The sequence below is a fragment of the Papio anubis genome, chromosome 4, assembly GCF_008728515.1.
Source record: "Papio anubis isolate 15944 chromosome 4, Panubis1.0, whole genome shotgun sequence".
Lineage (NCBI taxonomy): Eukaryota > Metazoa > Chordata > Mammalia > Primates > Cercopithecidae > Papio > Papio anubis.
The window spans coordinates 167,958,270-167,981,159 of record NC_044979.1 but is presented as its reverse complement, the minus strand read 5'-3'; the positions used below and the strand labels follow the sequence as shown (position 1 = coordinate 167,981,159).

General features: G+C 44.8%; 1 protein-coding gene, 1 long non-coding RNA gene and 1 other non-coding gene across 6 annotated transcripts in view; 2 read left to right on the top strand and 1 right to left on the bottom strand.

The window, feature by feature from the left end:
- Positions 1 to 22,890, top strand: part of URB1 (URB1 ribosome biogenesis homolog) — a 97,123-nt gene that overhangs the window by 25,066 nt on the left and 49,167 nt on the right. For all 4 annotated transcript variants that reach the window (XM_031665711.1, XM_031665712.1, XM_021935537.2 and 1 more), the window contains 10 exons: positions 840 to 979; positions 2,078 to 2,229; positions 2,978 to 3,110; positions 7,996 to 8,092; positions 11,049 to 11,134; positions 12,740 to 12,865; positions 13,910 to 14,034; positions 17,873 to 18,068; positions 19,694 to 19,831; positions 22,564 to 22,737. In XM_031665711.1, coding sequence (XP_031521571.1) covers positions 2,177 to 2,229; positions 2,978 to 3,110; positions 7,996 to 8,092; positions 11,049 to 11,134; positions 12,740 to 12,865; positions 13,910 to 14,034; positions 17,873 to 18,068; positions 19,694 to 19,831; positions 22,564 to 22,737 — 1,128 coding nt within the window. In that variant the 5' untranslated portion in view covers positions 840 to 979; positions 2,078 to 2,176. The remainder of the gene's footprint in view (positions 1 to 839; positions 980 to 2,077; positions 2,230 to 2,977; positions 3,111 to 7,995; positions 8,093 to 11,048; positions 11,135 to 12,739; positions 12,866 to 13,909; positions 14,035 to 17,872; positions 18,069 to 19,693; positions 19,832 to 22,563; positions 22,738 to 22,890) is intronic.
- LOC116274602 lies at positions 3,784 to 22,681 on the bottom strand. The gene is made up of 3 exons (XR_004183373.1): positions 22,295 to 22,681; positions 20,530 to 20,642; positions 3,784 to 3,867 (listed from the first exon to the last, which is right to left on the bottom strand). It is a non-coding gene; the product is annotated as an uncharacterized LOC116274602 (long non-coding RNA).
- On the top strand, positions 9,210 to 9,345 carry LOC116274777. The gene has a single exon (XR_004183552.1). It is a non-coding gene; the product is annotated as a small nucleolar RNA SNORA42/SNORA80 family (small nucleolar RNA).

Sequence of the window (22,890 nt, the reverse complement as noted above, 5' to 3'; positions counted from 1 at the left end):
TAATCTACTAGGGCAGCCATAACAAAATACTGTAGACTGAGTGGCTTAAACAAGAATAATTTATTTTCTCATGGTTCTGAAGGCCATGTCCACGGTCAAGGCATTAGCGGAGTCACATCCTGGTAAGGGCACATCCTGGCTTGCAGACAGCTGCCCTCTTGCTGTGTCCTCACATGGCCTTTCCTCTGTCCACATGCAGAGAGGGAGCTCTCTGATGTCTCCTCCTTCTCTTATAAGGACACCAATCCTATTAGATTAGGACCTCACCCTCATGACCTCATTTAACCTGAATTATCTCTTAAAAGGCTATATTTCCAAATACTGTCTTTTTAGGGATTCGGGTTTCTTTTCTCCTCTCCGCTCCCCTCCCCTCTCCTCCCCTCCCCACCTCTCCTCTCCTTTTCTTTTCTTTTTCTGAGACAGAGTCTCACTCTGTCACCCAAGACAGTGCAATGGCATTGTCTTGGCTCACTGCAACCTCTGCCACCTGGGTTCAAACAATTCTCCTGCCTCAGCCTCCCAAGTAGTTGGGACTACAGGTATGTGCCACCACGCCCGGCTAATTTTTGTATTTTTAGTAGAGACGGGGTTTCACCATGTTGGCCAGGCTGGTCTCGAACTCCTGACCTCAGGTGATCCACCACGCCCGGCCGGGCTTAGGGGTTCAACATGAATTTTGGAGAGAAACAGTTCAGTTGATAGCATTCATAGTAGCTTCTGTGCAGTGTAGGTGGATCAGGGAAGGTCACAGAATAGGGACAGCAGGTTGCGGTGGTGGATGTGATTGTTTCTAAGAAGACTGACCTTGTTAACTTTTGAACATAACTTTTTTTTTTCAGGCTTGGAAGCGTTTGTGTCTGCTGCCAAGAAGCTACCACGAGAAGATGTGTATGATGTTGTGGAAGGGTATATAAAGATTTCTGTTGAGTGTGCAGAAATTTTCCAGCTCCTAAGTGGAGAGAAACGACCTGAAAGTGAAGTATGTTGTTCCTTACATGGCTTGATGAAGAGAAGAAAAGTTAATGCTGCTGTTAAGTTTGATGAGGAAAAATGTGATAGAAATTTCCATTACCAACTTTCCATAGAAAATGATGCTTTGTCCCTGTGCTGTAGGAATGTATTCATTTTTTGCCTCCATGACCTTTGAAAGCATTTTAGTGGAAAATTCTCACTTATTATTAACATCTGATGAATGCTATCGGAAGGAAGGATAATAGATTCCTAATCAAAATGCACTTGGTTTCAGTATGGTTTAAACAAAAGGGAAACAGATAAACACGTGGTGTCACAGACTCACAACACATAATGAATTGATGATTGTTTTCTGATTCCAAAGAGATTGAACATTGGGATATTTATGTGCCTGTTGAAATCTCAGGGTTATTGCTATAAGGATGTAGACCTGATTGTCTCTAAAGCAATGAGGCCCAGTCATTAAGAGAATTTTCTTCTCATTCTGGCCTTATCGCCAGCCTGAAGTGAGTCCTGTCACTTCATTTGATTTTTCTCATTTGATTTTCTGTAATTTTAAACAAGCTGTTCTTTATTTTTATTTATTTTTGAGACAGAGTCTGGCTCCGTCATCCAGGCTGGAGTGCAGTGGCACAATCTCGGCTCACCACAAGCTCCGCCTCCCGGATTCACGCCATTCTCCTGCCTCAGCCTCCCGAGTAGCTGGGACTATAGGCGCCCGCCACCATGCCTAGCTAATTTTTGTATTTTTAGTAGAGACGGGGTTTCACCGTGTTAGCCAGGATGGTCTCAATCTCCTGACATCGTGATCTGCCCGCCTCGGCTTCTCAAAGTGTTGGGATTACAGGCGTGAGCCACCGTGCACGGTCCCAACAAGCTGTTCTTTATTTTGCTGGGCTGTGGGAGCGGGGCTACATGCAGAGCCTGGGTCCCGCGGGTCAGCCTGCCAAGCTGTCACCTTTGACTCAGGATCTGGGTGGGCCTCATCCTGCATGTTAAAAGGCTTTAAGCCTGCAAGTAACTATGGTTAAGACAAAAGGAGCATGTATGTACAGTAGGAATAGAAATGATACAATTTCTATGCGTTTCAATTCTGTCTTTGCAGACGGTGTTAATATTTCAAGTTTTTGAGGCCATATTATTGCGGACAGCAAGTGATCTTTCACATTTCCATGTTGTGGGAACCAACATTGTGAAAAAGCTGATGAACAACCACATGAAGCTCATCTGTGAGTCCCTGTATGCCTCGGGTTACAGGTAGGCTGTCTGCCCTTGCGTGACAAAGGACGGGCCTTTGGGTTTGGTCTGCATTCAGCTCTCCGCAGGTGCATGTGGTTATTACCTTTATGGCTAGAGGAGAGCTGAGCTGTTTCTGAGGCCACAGTGACCGAGTCTCTGCCCCCTTCCTTTGTAGACCAGCCCTGGCTGTCCCTGACTCCTCTCTCACTTATCCCTTGTCCCTCTTGTCCTGCCTGCTACTGTCCTTGCTGCGTTATCTGTTGACTGACTCCCCCTACTGGAATCCGAGGTGCATGTGGCAGGGCCTTGCCTGTGTTGTAAATGCCACCTTCCCCTGGATAACAGGGCCTTGCATGTAGCAGGTTCTCAGAAAACCATGGCATCTGGGTAACTGCAGGACGGAAAGACAGCCACGATCGCGTTCGGAGATGCCTTTGTGAAGAAGTCGTCATCTGTATCCTGCAGTCACAGGGACTGAGGTGTGGTCTGTTGATCACATGATGGCTCGCTCCAGAGAGAAATGTCCATCTTTTTCAAATCTCGTGTTTATAGTCTTAATCCTACTTAGTTTTAATTTTGAGCCTTATTTTGAATCTTTATGCTTTTTTTTTTTTTTTTCTGCTTTAAAAATGGCGTGTCTTTTTCCTTCTTTTTTTCTGGTTTGGAAATAGTAAATAACACAAGCAGCTTGCAGCTAGCTTTGTGGTGAGGCGGCTCTGCTTCTGCTGTTGCTGACGTGTCTGATTTCCTCTGGCTCCCTGTACAGGTTGGCTCGCGCCTGCCTGAGCCTGATGGCCGCCATGGTGACCCAGGGTCCGGAAGCTGCCAGGGATGTCTGCAGCCATTTTGATTTGAATAAAAAGACCTTGTACACCTTGGTAATCAAGAGGGATTCAAAGGTGAGGGGACCACAGTATCTTGTGCCTTCCATGGATCTCCTTCCCTTGGAGGATTGCAGTGGTTTTTCCTCCATTCTCTGGCCCTGATCCCCACACAGATGGAATGAGAGGTGTCTGTGCAGAAGGGCGTGTGTCAGCAGCCACAGGATCTGTCTGTGAGGATAGGACTCACTTCAGGCTGGCGACAGGGCCAGAACCTGGCAGAGCCTGAACAATGGGGACATCTGAGGAAGCTCTTGGGGGCTGAGTGAGATGTGAGGATGACTTAGCTGTGGGCAGCTCCTCTCCTAAGTAAATGAAATACCCTCCATGTGCCCATGGCCCTGAAGCTCGTAGCGTGTCCCAGTCCTCTGTTCCTGCTCTGCCCACCTCAGAGAAAGCCCTTGAAGCTCTAAGCCAGTGACGTCCTCAAAGAGGACTTCCATGACTTTTTAATAAGTGACTTTTGCCTCCCAGTTGTAATCTCGTGATGGGTAAGGGTTGGATTGTGCCCAATACAATGGAAGTGTGGATGGTTGGTTTTCAGGAAACCTGTGAAACAAAAATTCCCTGGTGACTTTTGAAATTTCACTTAGGTTTGGAAAGGTTCTTGGGGAGCAGGCACACTTTGAGGACTCCTGAGCTTGAGCGAGGGCATCCTCCCGTCACGTGTGCTGGCTGCAGGTTGTCTGTCGAAGGGCATCTTCTGGTTGCCATATCAGCTCCCCTGCTGGAATTCAGTGCTGTGAACAGCCCTGGCCAGAGTGTCACCCTCTTCCTGAACGTAAAGAATAAGGAGACAGATATCAGCCGGTCCCATCTGCCGCGGTGGAGAACCACATTAGAGTAATTCACTTCTATAACCCCGTGCCACCTTGTTCTGTCAGTATCCCTGGGAACTAGAAGTTTCTACATTGCCGGGAATTGGACTAAAAGGTTGATAATACCAAGTAGCTTTTATGGCTCTGCGAGATTGGCCTGGTGTTGAGGGTTTTACTGGAATTACAAATAAGGTATTCTCTAAGGAAAAAAATTCCAGGTCTTAATGTCTCTTAGATACTACGCTTTATCCATGTGTCAACAAATTCCATTCAATGAATAATGGCTCCTGACATTTAAATACGTTTCTAATAAAAAGAATGTGTGTGCTATTTGCAGACTAGGGCAAATATCACGGTTCTTTGGTCTTACCTGGCAGTAAGCCTGGCAGTAATTATCCATCAGATGCCCTCCCCACCCATCTCTTTTGATGTCAGCCCTCCCAGCTGTCTGAGTGAAATAGACTGCAGGAGCCCAGAGAGCGTGGGAAAGGCCGACTAGGGCTTCCCGTCCTGAACCCTGACTGCAGGGCCACGCACGAGCTGTTTCATCTCAGGGTCTCGGCACATTATTTTACCTCTCCAGGATCTGTAAAATGGGAGTTACAGTCAAGTCAAAAGTGTTTTTACTCTCATTGTGTAATCTGTAATAAGTATCTTAGATACCTTATATGTTACAGGAAATGGAGTTGAGACATTACATTTAATAAGGAACTGTTAGGAACATTTAAAAATAGAGCAGCGTAAGGAACCCCTATACCAGCTGTCCAGCTTCAGCCACTGTCCCCACCCTCCACCTTTTTAGTTTCCTCTGGGGCAGTCGATTATAGCAAATCCCAGACGCGAATCATATTTCACTATAAATATTTCAGCATGTACTCTAACAGAAAAAGACCCTTTAAAGAACAGAAACCACAGTGCCATTATCACGCCTAACCCATTAATAATTTCTCACTATCATCTATTACTCAGTTTGGTCTCAGGTTTTTTCCGTTTCAAGAATGTTTTTACACCTTGTGGTTCAGATCAGGATCCAAACAAAGTCTACATTGCATTTGGCTGATATGTTTCTTAAATATCTTTGATCCCTTTTGAGTCTGAGTTTTTCTCCCTCACTCCATCCCCCGCTTTTTTTTGTTTGTTTGTTTGTTTTATGCCATTTAGTTGTTGAAGTGCTGGCAGGGATTTTTTTTTTTTTTTTAATGAATATATGTTAACATTTCAGAGGAAATTATTAAAGCCTCATGAAGAAGGAGGATTATAGATATTCATCCAGCCAAAGAAAGCATTGTTAAAATCCTGTGCCAAAGAGCAGTTTTACCAAATGTATTCTGGTCTATTTTAGACGGTGTTTTGCCGAATAAGCCCTGAAGAGTTCAGGACGTTTTCTTCCTGGAATAATAACCCTGTGAGGTCATAGGGTGGGAATGAAGAGCAGGCATGTGGCCCACTTGCAGTAGGAGTGGGACGCCTTTGAGGGAGTAGACTGGAGACAGAGGATGGAGTGGGCTGGAGACGGCAGTGGCAGAGCCTAGAGCGGGCAGCTGCTGTGTCCTGGGGATCTTACCCAGTTCCTCCATCCATCACGTCAGGACAGAAAATTTGGAGTTGTCTAGGATATAAAAGATGGAAGCCGGGAGGTGATAACTAAAACCTTTTCATTTATAAATTCATTGCTGGAGGGATCCGCAGGAGGTCTAGTTCTGCTGTGTACCAGCAGGATAGAAAGATCTAGAATGGCAGAAAACCTGGACCAGCATTCCAGAGTCCTGACTCCCAGTACTGTTACGTCAGTGGACAAAAAATAAAAGCACAGGAACTTTCCACTAGGAGGGAAAAGACAGAACTTAATTTAATTTTGCCAGGCAAGTTTTAGCATTTTACCAGCATTTATCTGGAACACAAGGCATGTGTAGATCAGGAAAATTAACTGCTTGAATTAGATGGCATGTTTATTTGAACCATGAGGCATAGAGATGGCTTGGGAGCAGCTTAAGCTTCCTGAGGACAGGGACAACATCTTGGTTAACTTTGCACCCTCCCTTGGCCTGAGATGATGGCATCTTGAATGCAGTGAGTGTTTTATAAAAAGTGAATTGGTGGGTTAAGGCACTGGAGCGTTGCTGACACTATGGAAGTGCTGCACATTCTCAGCACACGTGATCATTGAACGCAAACTCCTTATTGTGATGAGTCACACAGGTAGGTCCTCAGAACAGAGTGGATAGTTTGAAGCTCTCACTTTTGGGAGAAACCCGCATTGGTGTAATAAGGTCTTGCTGAGATGCTGTGTGGCGTGTATGGGGATAGACTCAATAAATGTAATGAGTGTGCAAGGCCTTGATCTACGTATCAGGGAGCATGGGTTGGATAGCCTTCCTTTTCTCCGAAAGGAACATAGACCCAACAAAATAAGATGGAATTAACTAAAGACTTGCACAGAGACCTAACTGGTGCCAAGTATGGTCCTTGCACCCTGAGAAAAAGTGAAATGAAAATGGAAAATGCCACAGAATCTTGTGAAGAAGGAAGAACTCTGTAGTTGAACATAAGTAGTATGTTTGTACAACTACTTCTTATCTCAGTTGTGGTACTTAATTAGCTGTGTGACCTCGGGTGAATTTTTTTTTTTTTTTTTTTGAGATGGAGTCTTCCTCTGTCGCCCAGGTTGGAGTGCAGTGGCGCGATCTCTGCTCACTGCAAGCTCTGCCTCCCGGGCTCAAGTGATTCTCCTGTCTCAGCCTCCCGAGTAGCTGGAATTATAGGCGCCTACCACCATACCCAGCTAATTTTTGTATTTTTAGTAGAGACAGGGTTTCACCACGTTGGCTGGGTTGGTTTCGAACTCCTAACCTCAAATGATCTGCCCTGCTTGGCCTCCCAATGTGCTGGGATTATAGGCGTGAGCCACTGTATCCGGCTGAATTTTTGACCCCTCAGTTTTCTCGTCTGTAAAATGGGTGTGGTGTGGGCATCTCTCCCTCAGGCTGTTATGAGGAGTAAATGAGATCACAGATGTGCAGCATTTGGTATAGTGCCTGGCACATAGTAAGTGCTCTGTAAACATTGTTCTCCTCCTCCTCCTCCTCATCGTCACTGCTACTGCCACCACCTCTCCTGCTACTACTAAGTGGATCAGAACTATCTGGAAGGCAGAGATTACTCCTTAATTTTCCCAGGCATTTTGGGGCAATCATTTGTTGTGATACTAACTTATTTCTCGGCAGTGAATGAAGGTGTCTTTGGAGTAACTGAAGTAGAGAATACTGCTGGGCGTAAGCAATGGAGGATCTAGGCACTCCTGCTAGTTCTGGAACAGCTGATAGGAGACTGACATGACCATATGCCTTGAGTTCCTTAGATACAAAACGAGGAGTGATGTGACACAGATTTGTCTTAGTGATACTGGGAGGGGAAGTTGACCAGCGACTTCCCTAGAGGCATCGGCTGCTGTCACGGTGTTGGGGCCCTCCCCAAACGTGCCCACTGCCCTAGGTGGTGGCTGATGCCTGTGGGACAGTGCTGGCTGCAACCCTGGGAAGGCCTAACAGGGTTGGTAACGTGACGGCATCTGTGCTTTGGTTTGTGGTATGAGCTAATAAGTTATTTATAGTATCTAATAAAAACCAGACATCGCCACATTGATGTCTCACCCAAAGCAGTACCAGTCATTTCATCATCTCTGAATTTTCAAAAACATAGATGATTTTCATTAGCAAGCGAGAGGAGATGGATCTAGGCAGGCTGAGAGTCTTGTTCTGCACCAAAGTGGCCAAGAAACTAAAATATGTGTGTTACAGTCAGGGAAGGGAACGCTGCTATTTTTTACCCATACTTTTGTATTGAAAATAGGGCTTGAAAGAGAAGGAAAAGTAGAGAAGATTACCAGGAAAAGAGAATAGAAAAAATTGTTTGCTTTCCGTGAAGAATGAGCGTTGGTTTCAGACTTGCAGCCCCTGGTGACTGGGGACGAGGCCGGGGGGCTGGTGATGTTGAGACGGGAGGGGTGTGCTTGGCCACTGTGTTGCTGATTCCTTTGGCTCTGTGTGGAGTATGCATGTGACATGTAGGTCTCCTTTGTCCTCCAGGGAGTGTACGACGTTCGGCAGGCCTACATTCAGTTTGCTCTCTCCTTTCTAATTGCGGGTGATGACAGCACTATAGTGCAGGTGTTGGAAGTGAAAGGTAGGTGCACCCCCTTGTCCCTTAGGAAAGCCCATTTGTTTTGAAAACCCTGCTGCAAACCGTTTCGTCCAAGTTAGAAAAAGGTCTGCAGCCTTTGCAGTTGCTCTGTACACCAGATTGAAGGGTATGGGGCAGGGAGGTGGGTGAGCGGGTGCAAAGCCTTGGTCAGTACCATTTTAATATCACGGGTCAGAGTGAACAGAGGTGTTCCTGTTATGCCGTCTGGAGTGCTGAGCGAGGCCGTAACAGAGGATAAATGCAGACCTCAGAGAGGCAGGGTCGGGCAAACAAAGGAGGCTTCATGGCTCTGGAACATACTCAGACTCATAGCCCTGGCTACCTGGATTTCCTTGGGAGCTGTAGTTTTAAAAAATGAAGTTAGTTCTTTGGTGGCTTAGCCCCATGTTATGAGAATAGCAGTAACAGGGCTTCAGAGAATTCCAGCTTGACCACCTTCTGGTGGCTGTGTCCCTAGAGTGAGGCTTGGCATCATTCAATCTGCTAGGGCCCCTTGCGTTTTATCAAGAGATTCAGTAAGATGATCAATGGCAGCACTTAGCTCAGCACATGGCAGTTGCTCAGTAAGATTCCCTGGAATCCTGGCCTGTCTGGAGGTGAGGAGCAGTCCTGTGGACTGGCCGGAGCTCTGGGAGCTATTGAGGAGGAGTAGCAGGGTACTGTACTCAGGGCGTTTGGGTCTCCAGTCCTTCTTCCCCTTCCCAGGGTGGGAGATCTGAACTGCCCCTGGAGCGTGACTGCCGGGGCCATTTAGGAGAAGAGTGCGGGTGGTGGTCACCCTGTCTGTAGTCAGCCTGGTCTGTGTGGGGCCCTCCATTGCTGCTGTGGTGGGCAGCGTGAGAGTGGAGATGTGGTCTCTGCATAGTGCAGCAGACAGATTTTTTTTTCCTACTTGTTACTAGGAACTAGGTTCAGGATGTCTTGCTGCTGCCAGAGCCAGTAGTTTCTTTAAGACTCCCCTGGGTCATTTCAGCCATCTGGCCTTTTATTCCAGGACAGTTGGTACCATTTTCACTGTTGAAGGGGACTGGAACATACTACAGTTTAATGTTTCTGCTGGGAGTTTGGCTGTACGCATCAAAACTTTTAAGATGCTTATGCATGGGTTTGGATTTATGATGGGCCCGTCCCCCTGGGCCTCTCATAGTACCCCATGCCAGAGCAAACTGTAGCCCCGAACCATTGCCTGGCCTCTGTGCCCATAGGCTGCTGGCACTGAAGTGGGTTGCACAGTGGATAAAGAAAAAAAGATAAAACAACTTTTAAGATACTTGATCCTGCAATTCCATGTCTAGTCATTTATCCCAGTGAAATAATTACAGATGTGAGTAGAAGTTTTGTTAGGGAATAATATTTATATTAGCTGGAAATGGGACTTCTAACTATCCACCATTAAGAGATTGGCTGAGCAAATAGGGGACTGGTCATAAGACGGAATGCAGCGATTAAAAATACTCTAGAGGCTGGCCGTGGTGGCTCACGCTTGTAATCCCAGCATTTTGGGAGGTGGAGGCGGGAGGATTGCTTGAACCCAGGAATTCTTGAGACCGTCCTGGGCAACATAGTGAGATTCTATCTCTACCAGAAGAAAAAAATACAAAAGTTAACTGGGCGTGTTGGCGTGTACCTATTGTCTCAGCTACTTGGGAGGCTGAGGTGGGAGAATTGCTTGAGCCTGGAATGTCAAGGCTGCAGTAAGTCAAGATTGCACCACTGCACTCTAGCTTGGAGGACAGAGGGAGGCCCTGTCTCAAAAAGAAAAAAAAATGCTGTACTTAATGGTTTCAAAGTTTTTTAGTGATACATGATCAGGTGTAAACTGAGTTATAAAACTGTAAAGTACGATCTCATTTTACTCAAATAGAACAGCATGAATACATCAGAAAGTTAATAGTTAACTCAGACAATGTTAACAGTGTTAACTTCTCGGTACTGAGGCCTTGACTTATTCTTTTGGTTTGTCTGGTATTTTCTGAGTTTTCCTTTTTCACAAATAATGAATTTGCTTTTGTAGAAATTCTGTGTGCCCAGTAAGCCTGTGTGGAGCAAGGAAAATTGTAATTGCTTTGCTGCTTCTGCCCACTGTCACCACTGCATTAATAATGATAGTGTCAAGCGCTGGTGGCCATTTCCCTGGGGATTGAAAAGTAGGAAGAGAAAGCAAAAAGTCAACAAACTAAATCAACCAGAATTCTACTGCCAACTTAAAAAATGATGACCTTCTCTTTAAACATATCTCAGCAAGTCTAAGCGAGAAATTTTATTAGTTTGTTATACCATACATTCTCTTTCAAATAGTATTTAGTTAATTTTAATATGAGAAAAGAAAAGCAAAATGGAACTAAAGACCTACTGAACTTCTTAAAAAGTTCTGTCATTGGTTCACCTTTAGGTGCTCTTGATTTCTTTTCTTTCCTCCTTTTTGTTTTTTTTGTTTTGTTTTGTTTTTTTGGAGACACTGTCTTTCTCTGTTGCCTAGGTTGGAGTGTGGTGGTGCAATCATAGCTTACTGCAACCTCAAACTCCTGGGTACTACTGATCCTGCCACCTCAGCCTCCTAGGTAGCTAAGACTACAGTAAGAGTACATGTGCACACCACCATACCCAGATCATTTTTAAATTTTTTTTTAGAGACAGGGTCTTGCTATATTGCCCAGGCTGTTCTTGAACTCCTGGCCTCAAGGGATCCTCCCGCCTTGGCCTCCCATAGTGCTGGGTTTACAGGCATGAGCCACTGTGCCTGGCTTCTTGATTTCTTATGTCATGGAAGTGGTTATGTCTACTGGAAACTTGTGTAGTTAAAAAAAAAAAGAAAAACTTAAAAAAAAGAAAAGGTAAAAGGCATTGTTTGCTGTACTACTTAAACAGTAATATTCTCTCGTCTATTCTCATTTTCAAAATATTTTTGAATTTAATGCTTTGAAACTTTTACTTTCAGAATTTATTCCTTGCATTTTTAGCTCAGGGATAAAGGACGATAGGATCTCTACCATCAATATTTTATTATCCACACTGAAAACAAAGGTACGTGCTTGGTGATCAGTGTTTCTGTTGTCTGTTTTCCCTCAAGCGTGGAGATATTCTCCGGTGTTTACAGTACTGTAGAGCTACAACATCTTACGTTACGTAGACTGTTGTATTGGTTGAGTGGGAACTTCTTCCTTAAGCAGAAATTTGTTCTTGTTGATGAGCATATCCCGAGACTAGAAGGTTAAGGAATAGCTGAAGCAGCCAGTGATGTCCAGACGTGGCTGCTGTTTTATTACAGCAGCAGAAAAGCTGATGGTCAGCATTTCACAGCAACCCACAGTGATCATCATGGGCTGTCAATTATAAATACTTCATTCACATAGCTAGCAAAAGGTTGTTTTGTGTCATGTTCCATATTCTGCCTTTTGCAAGCATCTCATCCATATTTGAAAACTTGCTAAAAGGATCACTGCCTTTAACACAGAAACACCTTAAATCATCAGTAAGAAAAACTCTGTGACCCTCCCGACATGACATGTTGTCCAAAGTCCACATGAAAGTGGCTGATAAGCATGAAAGGACTTTATTTTCAAAGTATTTTAAAGAGCGATTCTCAACTGGGGGCAATTTTACTTCTACGGGACATTTGGCAATCTCTGAAGACATTTTGGGTTGTCACAACTGGGGAGGTACAACAGGTGCCTAGTGAGGAGACAGCAGGGATGCTGCCAAACATCCTGCAATGCCCAGGATGGCCCCCAAAACAATTACCTGGCCCCAAGTGTCAGTGGAGCTGAGGTTGAGAAACCCTAATTTAAAGTAATGCAAATAATGACATACAGACTTTTTTGCCTACTAAAATAGCATTGCCTTTTAAAAACAATGGTGTTCAATGCTAGCCAGGATGCTTTGAATCAGATACTTTCTTGAGAAGGAGTGTTGTATCCCCTATGGAAGATAACAGTTCTGACAGGATGTGTCAGAGGTCTTAAATATGTTCATGGACCCTGACGTATGGTGGTTCTGAACTGGGGGAGTTGCATCAGAACCACTAGGGGAATGTATTTGAAATATATATACCTGCGCCACACCCCTAGGGATTCTGGGGGTAGGTTTGGGTGGAGCTGAGAATTTGTTCCACAATTCCACTTGCAGGAACCAGAGTCAAGTCCAAAGTCAGATGCAGTGAAAACTTTGTTCAAGGATGCTAATCACGGCTTTATGGAGAATAGCCAGAATTTAGAAACAACTAATTGTAAACACCAGGGGAATGGTTAGATAAGTGGTGGTCCACTCATAGGATAGAATGGTGTTTAGCCCCCCAGAATGTTCTACAGGGATTTTTAATGATGTGGAAAAGGATTATGTTTCGTAAGTAATCACATATAAATAAAATCTCAGGCAAAAAATAACTAATACATACACATATATATTGTGTGGGTGTGGGTGGTGACTGAAATGAAATGTATCAAAATAGTAACTAGGTGTCCTAGGATGGTTGGGAATATTGGTGAACTTCCCTTTTATGTTTTTACTTTTTTTAAACCAAATTTTCTGCCACTAGCATGCGTTATTTTTATAATGATCAGAAAACAGTGAGCACCATTTTAAAAGTAATTGAATTCCATGAACTTCATTTGTTTTTATTATTGTTTTCAGGTAGTTCACAATAAAAATATCACAAAAACCCAGAAGGTGCGTTTTTTTACGGGGCAGTTATTGAACCACATAGCATCGCTGTACAACTGGAATGGGATTACCGACGTGAACCCGGAAGATGTCAAGGTGCAGACCCTTTTTAGTTTTCATTGACCTCGTTGTTGGAATTTGATCTTCAGGGTCGGGAGAGGGAGAATTCTCAACGCTGCACCAGACTTGAAGTCCCCTCATTTGATCGGTTTCTTTTGACTGTGGTTATATGGTTGTATTAACTCTCTGCTAATTGCAATAGGATTTTTTCCTCTAATTTCTTAATCATGCTCATATATATATATATATATATATATATTTTTTTTTTTTTTTTCTTTTAGAAAACCATGATTTCCTTGAGCTGAGCCATATCTTAGTTTTCCCTGCAGCACTTGCCTGTTAGACCTGCAGGGTCATCCCGGCCCTCTTTTCCTCCTCTTGCTTTACCTCTGCCTTCCTGTCCTTCCATTCTTTCATGTCCAGTTGTTGGAGTTTCAAGCCTTGTTGCGTGTTTTTTGTTTGTTTGTTTGTTTTTAACTTCAGGATCCTGAATGTCTAGGAGCCTCATCTACTGACATATGTATTTTATTTTGTGCTAGTTAACGTGTGTGCTAAATTGAAACAGCTGCTCTCACACTGACCCAATGCCAGTATATATTTTAATTTCCCTCAGGGTGTTACTGAACATGGACTTGGCCAGAGTAGTAAAGGCACGGACTTCCTGTTAACGTTATAATAACTCACCTCTCAAGAGTCTACTACTTCACCTCCTTTTATCTTGGAGACTTGCCCAGGTCGTCTTGTTTTGAACATGTTTTTGTATGCTCTAGACCAGCAAGCCTCGGAGGCTGCCTAAAAACACTCCCAAATGTGGAATTTTATTCAAATGAACAAGAGAAATTAGATCACTTTAAAGCTTTTAAAAATACAGGTTCAAGCTTGTCCCTCTTCAGAGTATTCTTTTATCTTGATTGGTGTATCTTTGGTTGTTGTTTTCATTTATTGTTTGGAATGATACCAGATGTTTAAAATGTTTTCTAAATTGTCATCAGGCAGTTAATATTGTCCTTGTTTTTACTGTAGCTCTTACTTAGATGTATGAGCTTGGGATTTGCATTGAATTTTTTAAAATCTTCATAGGTTTCTGCTGAAGAAGCAGGGAAAACCATGGTACGGGAGCTCGTTCATAACTTCCTGATGGATCTTTGCTGTTCACTCAAGCATGGAATTAATTTTTATGATGCATCTTTGGGTACCTTTGGCAGGTAAAGTATAACACTCTTGTGGACCCCAGGGTGTATGTGTTCCTTAGAAGTCACCACATACATGCGTGTCCAGTGGGACTGTAGTAGGTTAGAACTAGAGTTGTGGACATTATCTAACTCATTTCAGGGTTGAACAGTTGTAGTCCCAGAGAACTTCTACTCGTTGCATGTCCTCGGGGGCAGTTCTGAGGGTAGCTGTCTATTAGCACTTAGTTAGGTCATGGGATATTTCACCCCGGGAGGTGCTGCAGATGTTTACCTAAAGATAGTGGTCATCAGCTGGAGCTCAGGAAAGGCGTCTGCCTTCACAGAGAGGGTTGGCCCTGACATGGGCCTCACAGCAGTCCTGACGCAGGTGCCATTGTTATGCCAACTTTGCAGAGGAAGAAAGTAGTTCTAGAGAGGTCCAGACCCTTATCCTGGTTAAATGGCAGAGCTTGCATTGGAATCCAGGAAGTCTAGCTCCAAACTGGTACTAAACAGACCTCCCTGTCCTCGACAGGCTGCCCATGAGTCACGATTTCAAAATTGTTTTTATTTTTTATATTTTGTTTCATATTTCACAATTATGATAACATTTCATCAGTAAGGAAACATAAAGTTCAAATCTACTGGTTTTGATTATATTCTTTGAGACTTTCTTTTTGTAGTCGTATAATACAGGTCCATGTAATTTTTTTTTAATAACAAAAACAGCTTACTACTGTTCATCTTATCTGCTTTTTTCTCATTTGACAATAAAAATATTGGCCATGTTTTCTGGTCATTGTAAATGATTTATTTTTTACTCCTTGTTATTCTATCATAGCATTATATCACAAGGATTTAGGCAGTTTGATTTACTTCTAGTTTCAGCCAGTCAGGAAATCAGGCAATTCCTTCAGAATGTAATAACGTGGTGGGAATTTTTCTGTCTGCTTATGACTTTGTACATGTTTTGATTCTGAGGTTACTGTGATTTAACTTGTCACATCATTTCTTTCTTCTTTCATCAGTAAGAATGAGCTCATTTTCCTGCCAAAACACAACAGCAGACTTTTATAGTTGAATAGAATAGTACACCATGCTTAAAACGCATGCATTGTTCTCCCTTTTTAAAACATTTTTCCTCCATAACTAGGCCCCTGAAATAGATGATCATTTGATGGGCGTATTGAATCAACTTGTGGGTATGCGTCTGTTTGCAGCAAGCTGTGATGTAGGTGAATTTTGAAGCCATGGGCAAAAGACAAGTGTTTGTGCATAAGGGAAAGGAAGGAGATTTGTTTGTGAATGGTAACAGAAAGCTTTGAGAACACTGAATTGCATCGTTCCCTGTTCCCCAGTAGACATGTGGCCCACTCCCTCATTTCATTCAGGTTCCTTTGCAGACCTCACCGCTTCAGGGAGGCCTCCCCAGCAGCCCTTTCTGAAATCGTCCCTCCACTGTCACGGTGCTTTTGCCTGGCTTAGGCTTCTGACTGTTCGTTTATTTGTTTGCCGATTTATTTATTTGCTTGTTTGTTACCAGATTGGTGAGAAGTGGTGAGAACAGGCGCCGGTCTGTTATGGGCCTCCAGTCCCTAGGACAGTGCCTGGCACTTAGTAGGTGTTCACTGAAAACTGGTGTTACAGCATAGAGCAAGGATTGGCACACTTTTTCTACAAAGGGCCAGATTGTATTTTAGGCTTGGCAGCCTACAGTCTGTTGTGACCACTCAATTGTGCCACCAAAGCATCCATAGATGTAAATAAGTAGGTTTACCTGTGTCCCAATAAAATTACAGTGACAGGTGCTGAGCCCTACTTTGCCAGTCCCTGGTGTAGGTTAACAGCAGACAGCTGGGCTTCAATCCTAACTTAGCTCTGAGACCCTCACTGGGTTAGGCATCCTCTCTGCCTCCATTATCTCGTCTATAAAGTGGGAATAAAAGTAGTGCCTGTCGTAGAGAGGTGGTGGTAATGCCTAGAGCAGTGTCTGGCCTGTATCATGCACTACATAAATATTAGTGCTCTCCATTTTATTACGTTGTTGATTAAAGTATGTGTAGTATTTTTAGCACTCTTTGTAGGTTTAATATCCTTTTCATTTGACAGCACAAACTATATTTGTTCATGACATTTTCATATTAAGAAAGGATAGTTTTTCTGATCAAAATTATACTTTCTAATTTGATTTTTAAAAAACTTTTTAAAACTATATGTAAAGCTGTCCTATAGCATTGTAGTTTTACTGAATTTATAAGGGGGATATGAGACACTGGGGACCCTAGAAACCATCACTGTGTCGTGCACGAGACAGAGTCTGAGGGTTTTCTGGGTGTTTTGACTTCCCAGGGTCAAGCAGATAGGAAAGGGCGTACTTTCTAAAAAGACTTTGAGGCAGGTGAAGCCTTGTTACCTGGGGCTTTCACTGTGTGGATCCTGAGGTTTTACTCCCTTTATGCAAGTTTGAGTCTCTGTGGTCTTTCCTGTGTCTTACTTTTTTTTTTTTTTTTTTGAGATGGAGTCTCGCTCTGTTGCTCAGGATGGAAGGCAGTGGCGCAGTCATAGGTCACTGCAGCCTCGAACTCCTGGGCTCATCTGCTGCTTTTATTATCTTCTCATACCTTTGAAGATTGTCCACTTTGAGACAACTTTTCAATATTTTTCTACAGTAGACTTTTTCCCCATCCTAGCTTCTTTCAGCTGCTAAATGAAGATGAAGGAATTTGAAATAAGCTAGAAACAGGGAAGGCAGAAGGCCCGTGCAAGGACCTTGTGCTGTCTTGTCAGATTTCTTGTCAAGAAATAATTTGATGGCACTCTGGACCATGCAGCAACTCATGAGCAGTTCATACAAAAAAACTTTATTGCCAGGTGTGGTGGTGCGCACCTCTAGTCCCAGCTACTCAGGAGGCTGAGGCAGGAGGATCGCTTGAATCCAGGAGTTCGAGGCTGCAGTGAGCCCTGGTCACACCACTGCATTCTGGATGACAGAGCAAGACCCTATCTCTAAATAAAGAAATAATAAAACATTTTAAAAAGTAAAAGAAGTCCCCTTTTCAAGAGAAAAATGTCTTACCTGCCTTTTTTTACATTTACACTCACATATGTATTTACATAGTGCTTTTTTTTTTCAGACGGAGTCTCACTCTGTTGCCCAGGCTGGAGTGCAGTGGTGCGATCTCAGCTCATTGCAGCCTCCACCTCTCAGGTTCAAGCGATTATCCCGCCTCAGCCTCTTGAGTAGCTAGGACTACATATGGGCACCACCACACATGGCTAATTTTTTGTGTGTTTTTAGTAGAGACAGGGTTTCACTATGTTGGCCAAGCTGGTCTTGAACTCCTGACCTCAGTTGATCCTCCCGCCTTGGCCTCCCAAAGTGCTGGGATTACAGTCGTGAGTCACCGCAGCCAGCCCTACGTAGTGCTTTTTCATGTGTGGCTGGAGGAGGGATGTCAGTAAAATCTCAAAATGAAGTTTGGGGCTTGGATTCCTCCATGCTGGTTTTGCCCTTTCTTTTCAGTAGCCTTGACTTCTAGGTAGACTGGTAGGTGGCTGAGGTAGAGTGAGAGAGAACGGTGTTCTTCCTTTTCTTTAGAAAGCAAATTGAACTCAAGGGAGGGAAGTAGGAAAGAAGAAAGGGAGCAGGACAATCAGAGACTTAGACTTTTTCAGCCACTCAGAAGTAGAGGATGGAGAGAAGCCCTCTGTGGAGAGCGGGAAGCCCCAGGCCACAGAACTCCCACTTTATGTCTTGGGGGAAGTGCCCCAGGCTGTTATTGCTGTGTCCACTGAGGGCAGTTCTGCAGAGCTGCATCACTGTGAGCTCTCAGGGTGCTTTGACCTCTCCCCATGTCTCTTTCTCTAACAGAGGTGGAAACCTGACACTTTTGCACTTCTTGCTGGGTTTGAAAACTGCAGCTGATGATGAGCTGGTGGCTGACCTTGTGGTGAACATCCTCAAAGTGTGCCCGGACTTACTGAACAAATACTTCAAGGAAGTGACGTTTTCCTTTATCCCACGAGCAAAGTCTACTTGGTTAAATAATATCAAACTACTAAACAAGGTAAAAAAAACATGATATTTAAAAGTCTGTTAGCTAGGCTGGGCATGGTGGCTCATGCCTATAATCCCAGCACTTTGGGAGGCTGAGGCAGGCGAATTACCTGAGGTCAGGAGTTTAAGACCAGCCTGGCCAACATGACGAAACCTGCCTCTTACTAAAAATACAAAAATCAACCGAGTGTGGTGGTGTGCGCCTGTAATCCCAGGTACCTGGGAGCCTGAGGCAGGAGAATTGCTTGAACCTGGGAGGCGGAGGTTGCAGTGAGCCAAGATCGCGCCACTCTACTCAGCCTGGGTGACAGAGCGAGACTCCATCTCAGGAAAAAAAAGTCAGTCAGCTAGATGGGGGGCGTAGGGAGTTGGGGGACTGGCAGACATTCTGATCTGGTAAACTGTACAATGTGAAGACCTTTCAGGGATAAAAAGGGATATTTTAGATCATGTAAATTTGGTGTCCTTATCTTCTATAGCATTTTGCCTTTCACTGAGCTGAATTTGAAGTTTATTCCTTTAGAATCTTTTGAGCCAATTTATCTTGTTCATCAAGATTTTGCTTAGAGTGAAATCCCAGCACAGTTAGACTGGGATTGATGAGATGCCTGATTATCTTTTCTCCATCTCGGCTCATAAAAAGCAAAATAAAATGAAATGTCTGATTTGTCAGATAGTCTTTAAAGGTTGCTGCTTCAGTTAGAAAAACTTGAAATAAGCTGTGGAACGTTGGTCTGATGGTTTAAGTGGATGTGCGTTACCTTCCTTTTGATCATGGTGTCAGCATCTGCCCATTTACAAATGGAGGCACCTACTGTTAGTTCTTTGGCAGTAATGCCTGCCTTGTTTGAACTCTCTGTCACTGATTCATGGTTTGCCTAGTGGTAAAACACCTGGGATTGTTTCTTGTGCCTCTGCCTGGGCCTGGCATTTTCGGTAAAACCAGCTTTTATTCTGCTTGAGTGCCTATGTGCACAGTCTCCACATTTACCTTGGGATAAGGAGGATGTACTCCACCCCTCATTTTGGTACAGATAGTCCCGGGGCCAGCACCCTACTGGGAGCTGCATCTGATACAGGGGAGGGGTGAGTGTGTGGTCTTTGCAGGCCCAGTATTGAGTCCTTACTTGGCTGCTAACTAGCTATGTAGACTTAGGGAAATTACCTAACCTCGCTGAGCTCCAATTTTGTCACCTGTGAATATATTTTTGTTTTAATGTAAAGTGTCCCTATCCCAAAGGGTTGTCAGGAAGCTTTGAGAAAATGGCTTCCTAATATCCCTTCCTGACATCATTTGTCAGGTGCCTGTCAAGTGCAGCCGGAACTGATAAGTAGTACCATTCGTAGTTCTAGCAGTGATTGATTTGCCATCAGAGGTTTTAAGAGACTCTGCAGACCACAGGTCAAGGTCTGCTCTGAAGGTCCTTTGTCTGTTAACAGCCAGTCTCCTGACCTCATTTGTCTTTGACAAGTAGATTTGGGGGGGTTAATCTTTCACTCTGCCTTGTGGGGAGTCTCGAACCTTTACCGCTATAATTATTTGATTGAATGGCTTCACCTTCGGGTGCCTATAACTAGTCTCAGGTTTGAAACTTACTTCCAGCACCAACTAAATCTCTTTTTTGCTTTTCCTAGATCTATGAGGCTCAGCCGGAGATTTCCCGGGCTTTTCAGACCAGAGAGTTTATACCCTTGCCTCGGCTCCTGGCAATGGTGATGGTGACCACTGTGCCCCTGGTGTGCAATAAGAGCATGTTCACCCAAGCATTAAACGTAAGGCCATGCGGTTGCCCCACTTCTGGAACTGCCTCCAGCTAAACTCGCTGGCTACATGATGTGATTATTCTGAGAACCTGCCTGGATGTGGTTTGATTGTGTTTTGTTAGGGAGCCTCTGAGGCTTCCAGGACAGAGGCTGTAGTTTGAGATAACCCATGAGTGACAGGTCCACGCACGTGGGTAAGGACCTTGGAGCAAAGAGACTTTGCTTCTAGGGACACTGGACTTCATGTCCTTGGCCCTGCTCCATCACACAGCGGGGACCCCTGCATCCCTCCAAGCCTTTCTAGTCCTGTCTGAGGGTGAAAGAATGTCTAAATCAGAAGAAGGAAAATTCATCATTAAAATCTCATTAGTTTAGAATTTCCAGACATAGTAGGAATGAAATTTGCCCAGCACATTCTTTCTTTTATGGTTTAGGTGAATGGTGTTAAGGTGCCTGGTGAACATATACTTTGAAGGCCAGCTGTTTTCAGACATTTTTGGAGGACATGTTCATGGAAGAAACTGATACTTAAATTTTACATGATTATTTGTTATAAAGGTCCCCATGCCCCTTCAGAAACCACATTCTGAGGGGTTCACATGTCTTTCACCCCAGCATCATGGGCCTGGGTGGATGGCTGTGGGTTGTTGGCACACCTGGGTCCTGGGTCCTGCCAGCCCCTCCTAACCCCAAGTTGCGTGAGGTACCTGGGGGAGGCCAGGTATTCGGAGGGGTGTCTTTGTCCTTCTAGGCAGGCTGAGTTGTGTGGCTTCAGGAGGAACAGGTTGGCTGTGGTGGGTTGCACAGGCGTGGGTTGGCCCTGTAGGAATGAGCACAGTCACTGTAAAGTGGGGTGGACTCCTGAGACCATGTGGTGAGATTCACCGTTTTTTGATACCCCTCCAGGGTTTGTGCTGAGCATGGGTGATGGGGTGAGGAGTAGAGAGGAGGCCTGTGTGGGAGTAGGCAGAAAGGTCTTGTGTTGTGTTTGTCAAATCATCGTATGCAAAATTGGCACCCAGCTAGCTTGCCCAACTGTTTTAATTAACGTGGGAGACATTTGCATTTCTCAAAGGGCTTGTGGGAAAACCAGATTGAAAGGATTAGTTTGATGAACCTCCTTTATTTTTTTTATTAATTTTTTTTCTCTTTTTTGAGACAGGGTCTCATTTTGTTGCCTAGGCTGGAGTACAGTGGTATGATCATAGCTCATTGCAGCCTCAAACTCTTGGACTCAAGTGTTCCTCCCACCTCAGCCCCCTGAGTAGCCGGGACCACGGGTGCACACCACCACACCCCGCTGATTTTCTTATTTTTATTTTGTGTATAGACAGGGTTTCACTATGTTGCGCAGGCTGGTTTCAAACTCCTGGCCTTACGCAATTTTCCCACCTCGACCTCCCAAAGCATTGGGATTAGAGGTCTGAGCCACCACACCCAGCCAGATGCGCCTCCTCTGTGGGCTGTGTTTGCTCTCCCCTCCAAGCTTGCTCCTGGTAGACTGGGAGAGCAAAGCCTGTCTCCTCCTCCTCTCAGTGTTGTTTCAGGACAAAGGCTTATGCCCCTAGAGGGGTGTTCTAGCTCCTGCACGGAGTGGCTCCAAGGAAGGAGTCTCAGAGGACACAGCCTCCTCTCCCCCTGTTGGCTGTTGCCATGCCCTGCAGGGCCAGGACCAGGGCCACTGAGCCCAGCCTTGCCTTCCCTCCACAGGTGCCCTTTCCGAGAGCCAAGACTGTTTTTATGTGAGACCCGGTGATGCGAGTGCCTCCAGGGGCTGGAGTTAGATGATGTTTGTTTGGTTTTTTTTTTTATTTCTTACGGTTTTGTCTAAACTTTTAAAGCATACATTTTAGAATCAGGAAGAGAAGCTTTAGCCTTTTTTAGAAACAGGAAGTAAGAAAGCGTTTGGAAGCAGGGCCCGGGTTGTTGGTTGAGCTTTGTGCTCCCAGCGCCTTGGGTGTGGTGTGCATGCTTGTGTGGGGCCTGCCTTTGAAGCGATTGTGAGGCCGGCCATTCTTGGCTTAGGATAGTTCCTGTATAGTCCTGATTTAGTGTGCAGTGTACACAGAGTGAAGCCGCAGCTGACTGGAATGCTGGGGCTCTGGGGTGTCGCGGTTACTGAGCTAAAAGTAAACCAGAAAAGCTCTTTGTTTCTACCTCACCGCCAGTCTGCAGTGTCCCAGCCGGGGCTTCTCAGATCTCAGTGTTGGAGGGCTCTCCTGGGGATCATGTGAAATGCAGATTCTGCTTGAGTTGTCTGGGCCGGGGCCTGGGAGGATGAGGCGGGAGGATTGCCTGAGTCCAGGAGCTTGAGGCTGCAGTGAGCTACGATCACACCATTGCACTCCAGCCTGGGTGACAGAGTGAGACCCTGACTCAAAAAAAAAGAAAACAGTGGCAGAGTGGCTTCTGATGAGATCTGTTGTTAATGGAGAACATTCACAGTAGCTGAGTAGTTGTCTCAAGGCTTACCAAAGAGCAGATGATAAAAATGAAACTACTGCTGGATGCTGCCATTAGTGGTCGTTTCCTGGCGATTGCTGAGGTCAGACCCAGAGGATATCAGGAGGGTGAGGTACCCAGGTGGCCTTTTCTCACAGTGTAGAGACCAGCTGTTTCATGCAGCTTCCCCTGTGAGTGACCTGAGGAGGGGCAAATGCCAGCCAAGCCCACACTTAGCAAATCTGTGTCCACCAGTGTATCCTAGAGACATTTGTGCATTTAACTCTTTTTCTTCCCAGTTGGACAGCACCTCAGTGAGGCACACGGCCTTATCCCTTATTTCTGTCATTTTGAAGAGGGCATTAAAAACTGTTGACCACTGCCTGAATAAAGAGGTGTGGCAGGAATCAGGCGTATACACAGCTGTGATGATGGAAGAATTCGTGCAGCTCTTCAGAGAAGCCCTGAGCAAGGTAGGCTCCGATCCGGGTTTGGGCTTTCCTTCCAGACCTCACCAGGTGGAAAAGGCCATTCTGGGAGCTCAAGGGCGGAAGCCAAGTGATGTGTCCTTGGAACCACAGGGTTGGATGGGCCAGCGGGCAGTGTGGTAGCATGGGTGCTGAGGG